Source organism: Sapajus apella, unplaced genomic scaffold, assembly GCF_009761245.1.
Source record: "Sapajus apella isolate SASKATOON/1434 unplaced genomic scaffold, GSC_monkey_1.0 scaffold39, whole genome shotgun sequence".
NCBI classification, from domain to species: domain Eukaryota; kingdom Metazoa; phylum Chordata; class Mammalia; order Primates; family Cebidae; genus Sapajus; species Sapajus apella.
The window spans coordinates 21,099,471-21,105,898 of record NW_022436979.1 but is presented as its reverse complement, the minus strand read 5'-3'; the positions used below and the strand labels follow the sequence as shown (position 1 = coordinate 21,105,898).

The window sequence follows — 6,428 nt, the reverse complement described above, 5'->3', positions numbered from 1 at the left end:
TGAGACGGAGTTTCGCTCTTGTTACCCAGGCTGGAGTGCAATGGCGCCATCTCGGCTCACCGCAACCTCCGCCTCCTGGGTTCAGGCAATTCTCCTGCCTCAGCCTCCTGAGTAGCTGGGATTACAGGCACGCACCACCATGCCCAGCTAATTTTTTTGTATTTTTAGTAGAGACGGGGTTTCACCGTGTTGACCAGGATGGTCTCGATCTCTTGACCTTGTGATCCACCCGCCTCGGCCTCCCAAAGTGCTGGGATTACAGGTGTGAGCCACCGCACCCGGCCGAAAATAAGTCTTATATCCAACAAGCCGATAGATAATATATTAAAGGTTATGCTTTTGCAGTCAATTTATCACTGACCTTCCTGTTGGAAGCACACTTTAAGAATACTCAATATTCTTAAAACGGTATCATAAAGTGCAGGGGCATCTAAGTGACACCAAATTATAACTGCTTTTGGGGTTGCAATATTGATTTAAAAATTCTTTCCTAGGTTGGGCAAGGTGTCTCACGCCTGTAATCCCAGCACTTTGGGAGTCTGAGGCAGGCGGATCACAAGGTCAAGAGATCAAGACCATCCTGGCCAACATGGTGAAACCCCGTCTCTATGAAATACAAAAATTAGCTGGGCGTGGTGGCATGTGCCTATAGTCCCAGCTACTTGGGAGGATGAGGCAGGAGAATCACTTGAACCCGGAGTCAGAGGTTGCAGTGAGCCGAGATCACACCACTGCACTCCAGCCTGGAGATAGAGCCAGACCACATCTCAAAAAAATAAAAAATTTAAAAAAAAAAAGTTCCTTCCGAAAAACAATGATCAATGAGGCATGTTTGTCACTGATCGCTCCTGTTAATAAGGTTATCCTGTTGAAGGACTATTTGCCATCTTTTTCATTCGTTCTTGCTCATATCTGCATGAGTTAGGATGTGGGCTTTCAGGTTACTTGACTGAGTAAACTTCTTGCTACAGCCTTCAAAGGGACACGCAAAACGTTTCTCCCCTGTGTGGATGCGGACGTGTGTACGCAAATTGAAATCCAGGGAGAAGCGCTTTCCGCACCCTGCGAAGGTGCACTGAAACGGCCTCTCTCCAGTGTGAACCAGGAAATGCCTTTTAAGTTTTGAGCTCTCAGTGAACGCCTTTCCACACTCTGCACAGACGTGGTTTCGGGGCCCGTGAACAACGCGATGCTTTCTCAGGGCAGCCAGATCCCTCAGCTTTCTGGTGCATCCACTCTGAGGACAAGCAATGGGGCCCAGATGGCCACATTCCTGATTTATAGGGGACTGCATTCTCGCAAGTTCTGCGAGCTGTTTAGGATCTGCGAGGTCCATGTCAGGTATTCCTCCAGGTGGAAGCTTCTTGCTGGTCGTGTACTCAGAACACTCAAGTGAATTCTCTCCAGCAATCTTCTGAGGAAGCTCTTTATTCACATATTCTTCCAAAGAACATTCGAGAAGGGAGCTCGCTTCGAGAACCTTTTGAGCAAGCTCTTGTTCTGATCCTTTCTTTAGGTATTGCAAGGACATAAAAAGTGCGTCCTCTTCCAGGCTGGGTTGAGAGAACTCACCCCTTATGATGCATTCTATGTAGCAGTCCGAGAAATCATCCTCTCCAGGAGCCTGCAGGCCAGGCTCGGGGCACACCCCGTCATCACACACCGGGCACACCCCGTCATCACACACCGGGCACACCCCGTCATCACACTCGGCCCACACCCCGTCATCACACTCGACCCACACCGCGCTGACGGGCTCCGTTTCTGCCTGCAGGTCTTGGCTGGCCCCGTCCTGCCTCGGCTTGAGCCCACCGGTGGCTCTCCCGCGCAGCCCATTCTGGCCCCGTGTCTGGGCCCTTGTCTTCACTCGCTGGCTCATGTTTTCCTGCCTGTGTCCTCCTTGAAGATGTACACCAGGATCTATCAATCGCCTCCAGGTAGTAGTGATCTGGGTAAGCTGTCTTCAGCAAACACCTGCTTTACGATAATAACCTTCAGTTAAAATAGATTCCAGCATCAGAGCCACTGTCAGAAACTGGCCTCGAACACGTTTTCCAGTAATGGAATGGCCACATTTCCATCTTCTCCGAGAGACTAACCAAGAGACAGAGAATGAGCTCTTGTGTAAGACGTGTCATAAACAGATCTTACCTGGGTGTCCCCACAAGTTACAGGAATTCTCTCCGTCTACTTTGCTCACCTGACACGTACTGCATCACACATGTGCTCGCTCTACTTTATGCTACGCAGTCTGTGACCCATCAGTAAGCAGGCACACCAACACCTACGCCTCCACGGAGCGGGCATACTCATGTGCACGGAAAATACATAAGCGCTGTGTGCCACGCGTTGGAAGGTGACAACGTGCAAAAGAGTAAGCTGGTACTTTCCTAGCAGGGGCTGGTAGGAAACAGAAGCCGGCCATATTAAATAGGGCACTCAGGCAAACCTTCACTGAGGTGGTCAGTGGCAATTGGTTAAAAGCCTGAAGGTGGGTGAGGTAGCAAGTCTTGTTTTCTTATGTAATGCTGCCATGAAATTCACATTAAATAATGCATGTAAAGTGCTTAGCACAGATTATGGTGCACAGCAAATGCTGACCGCTATGTGAGCTTGTGTTATTTTGTTACCTTTTTATTCATTCTATAAGTATGTGTTGGATCCTGCTATGTGCCAGGTTCTTTCTAGATCAGGGTGGTAAACGTTTTCTGTAAAGGGCCAGATTTTAGCTTTCTGGGTCATGTGGTATCTGCTGGAATTATTCAGCTTTGTCACTGTAGCGCAGAAGGCGTCACATAACACACAAGGAATGAGGCTGGGTGTGCTCCAATAAAGCAGGGAGGCAGGCCCATGGGTCGTTGTGTGTCCACTGATTGTTCTGGAAGACGGGGATCCACAGAATGAGAAACATGAAATTCATGGTGCTCCCACCTTTTAGGAATCCATGCCAAAATAAAGGCTCAGGGTGGCTTGGCCCTGAAGAGTTTCCCATCACGTCCTTAAAAATCTAACAGCAGGCTGGGCACGGTGGCGCACGCCTATAATCCCAGCACTCTGGGAGGCCAAGGCAGGCGGATCAAGGTCAGGAGATTGAGGCCATCCTGGCTAACATGGTGAAACCCCGTCTCTACTAAAAATACAAAAAGTTAGCTGGGCGTAGTCCCAGCTACTTGGGCGGCCAAGGCAGGAGAATCACCTGAGCCCGGGAGGCGGACGTCGCCGTGAGCTGAGATCCCGGCACTACACTCCAGTCTGGCTACAGCGCTTGACTCAGTCTCAAAAAAAAGAGAAAAATCTAATAGCAACATTATAAAAGTTATAGCATGAATATGCTATTGCTTCTATTGTAAAAGTTTCCTGCTTAATGTTATAATTGTGTGCCTGATAAAAGACCTCCCTATTTATTGTCCTGATGTCTTTCTGTAGGAAGAAAAATTATATGCTTTTAAAAAAGAGGAAAAAGGTGTGGGATGAAAATTAACAGCTTGAAAATACTTTTAAACAGCCACATTAAAAAAACAACACCTACAGAGAAGCATGCCATTTACTTTTGGTAAAAAACAAATACAGATAATAAAAATGAAATGTGTTTCAACTGCAAGGGAAGGGCTTAAGATTTCTTAAAATGTATTAAAAATGTGTAATACATATATGTGAAATGCTACCAATGTTATTATTTTTTGTGTCCTTTGTCTTATTTTTTTTTTGAGATGGAGTTTCGCTCCTGTCACCCAGGCTGGAGTGTAGTGGTGCAATCTCAGCTCACTGCAACCTCCGCCTCCCGGGTTCAGGTGATTCTCCTGCCTCAGCCTCCTGAGTAGCTGGGACTACAGGCACGCGCCACCATGCCCAGCTGATTTTTGTATTTTTAGGAGAGACGGGGTTTCATCATGTTGACCAGGATGGTCTCGAACTCTTGACCTCAAGTATCTGCCCACCTCGGCTTCCCAAAGTGCTGGGATTACAGGTGCAGGCCACTGCGCCAGGCCTGTGTGCTTTAAAAAGGTGAAATTAGGGCTGGGTATGGTGGCTCATGCCTGCCAGCACTTTAAGAGCATGAGGCTGGCGGATCACCTGAGGTCAGGAGTTTAAGACCAGCTGGCCAACATGGCGAAACTCTGTCTCTACTGCATCACTGCACTCCAGCCTAGATGATAAGAGTGACACACTGTCTCAAAAACAAACAAACAAAAAATAGCAATACAAAATAAAATGAAAAGGTGAAATTAACTAGGGAGATCCCAAAATATTTATGGAGCATAATCCTAGCACCTCTGCAGAGTAATTACCAGGATTAAACACAAAGCTACTCTCCCCAATTAGTCCATTTAACACACAGCTTGTGCATGCCAAATCTGAAAAATCCAACGTCTGCAACGCTCAAAGTATGAAAGCTTTTTGAGTGCCATCATGACGCTTAAAGAAAATGCTTATTGGAGCATTTTGGATTTCGAATTTTTAGACTTCAGATGCTCATGTGGGGTATTTTGGACAAATAGTACTAAACTTGTAACTGCAATTAATTGACCCCTGGCTTTCTCTCCATGCTCACCTCGTGCCATCTCTAGCTCTTGTACTTCATTATTCACCCATAATAAACTTTTCGAATGAATCGTGGAATCGGCCCATTGCAAATGCTCTTTTTTCTTCTCACTAAAACGCCGCCCACCCCCAACACGCAGAGGCTTCTCTCCCATCCACACTTCAGAGGCCCAACACCACCTCCTCAGGCAGGCTTCTCTGGATTCTTAGGCTCAGATGAGCTCCAAAGCTAAAAATGTCCCCCTAGCTCCCTATTTGACACCGATCAGACCTCTGGTATCCCTTACTTCAAGTCTGTCTTACCTGCTAGACTGTAAGCGCTGCAGGAGCTGAGTCTTCTTCTGTTTTGTACACACAGGTTCCAGCACTCAGTACATTTGTCTAGTGGGATGAAATCGTGAGTACGCATTAGTCATTGTGCTGTTGATCTGATTTAACAGCCCTATACAATTACTTTACTAGGAATTTATTTGAGAGTTTAGGCAACTTAATGTAGAAGTTTCAAAAAAGTTGGCTGTTAACGATGCAAGGTGTTATATAGAAGGGAATTCCTAAGGCCAGGCGTGGTGGCTCATGCCTGTAACCCCAGCACTTTGGGAGGCTGAGGTGGGTGGATCCCTTGAGCCCAGGGGTTGGAGACCAGCCTAGGCAAAATGGCAAAACTCCATCTCTACAAAAAATGAGTCTAATCAGACTACAGCCACGCTGCAGTTTAGCAACGTTAGGTCTGAATTCCCAAGGGAGGCGGTGGGGGGGGTCGGTGGAACCTGGAAGGCAGGGGTCACAGTGAGCCGAGATCACAGCACTGCACTCCACTCCAACCCGGGTGACAGAGTGAGATCTTGTCTTAGAAAAAAGAGAAAGGTGCCTCCTAAGAGAGGTGTTTTCTTTGCAAATTTACCAAGTTTCAAATATGGTCCTTATCTTTCTTTCTTTCTTTTTTTTTTCTGAGAGGGAGAAAAAAATGCTGGAGTGCAAAGGTGCAATCCCGGCTCACCGCAACCTCCGCCTCCCAGGTTCAAATGATTCTCCTGTCTCAGCCTCCCGAGTAGCTGGGATTACAGGCATGCGCCACCACGCCCAGCTAATTTTGTATTTTTGGTAGAGATGGGGTTTCCCCATGTTGGCCAGGCTGGTCTTGAACTCCTGACCTCAGGTGATCCGCTTGCCACAGCCTCCCAAAGTGCTGGGATTACAGGCGTGAGCCGCTGCTCCGGGGTGGTCCTTACCTTTCTAAGCCAAATTCTTATTTGTCAGATCTCTGAGCATTATGCTATTTCTCATAGCAATATACAAGCTTGGAAGGATGACATATAAAATTAACATGGTAATTTACTATAAGAAAACTGTTTATCTGGCAAGCAAATTTCTGTTAGCAGAAACAACTAGTCATGCATCACTCATGACAGTAATTCTGTTCTGAGAAATATAGCTTTAGGTTCTGTGTCATCAGAGCCTATGCAGACCTAAATGACACAGCCTGCAGTACACCCGGGCGACATGGTAGGGCCTGTCGCTTTTAGGCCATAAATGTGCACAGCATGTTACAGCTGAGTATGGCAGGCAACGGTAACACAACAGTATTTGTGCACATAAACATATCTAAACATAAAAATTACCGCACAAAAGATGAAAAATGGTGCACCTGTATAGGGCACATCCATGAATGGAGCTCACAGGACTGGCCGTGGCTCTAGGTGAGTGAGTGCTGAGTGAATGTGAAGGCCTGGGACACCACTGTATGCAGCTGTAGGCTTTGTAAGCACTGCACACGCAGGCACATTTTAAAAGTTACATAAAAATTTGTCTTCCTTGAATCATAAATTAGCTGTGCTTACTGTAACATTTTAACTTTATTTTCATTTTTGAGACTTTGCTCCCCTTGC

The 6,428-nt window shown here is 46.7% G+C and overlaps 1 protein-coding gene across 1 annotated transcript; it reads right to left on the bottom strand.

Moving 5' to 3' along the window:
- Nucleotides 1-779: 779 nt before the first annotated feature.
- ZFP42 (ZFP42 zinc finger protein) lies at nt 780-4,954 on the bottom strand. Its single transcript, XM_032298595.1, has 3 exons — nt 4,846-4,954; nt 1,738-1,977; nt 780-1,665 (listed from the first exon to the last, which is right to left on the bottom strand). The coding sequence occupies exons 2-3, from the start codon at nt 1,877-1,879 to the stop codon at nt 893-895; spliced, it is 915 nt and encodes a 304-aa protein (XP_032154486.1). The 5' UTR covers nt 1,880-1,977; nt 4,846-4,954; the 3' UTR covers nt 780-892.
- Between the last annotated feature and the right edge of the window lie 1,474 nt (nt 4,955-6,428).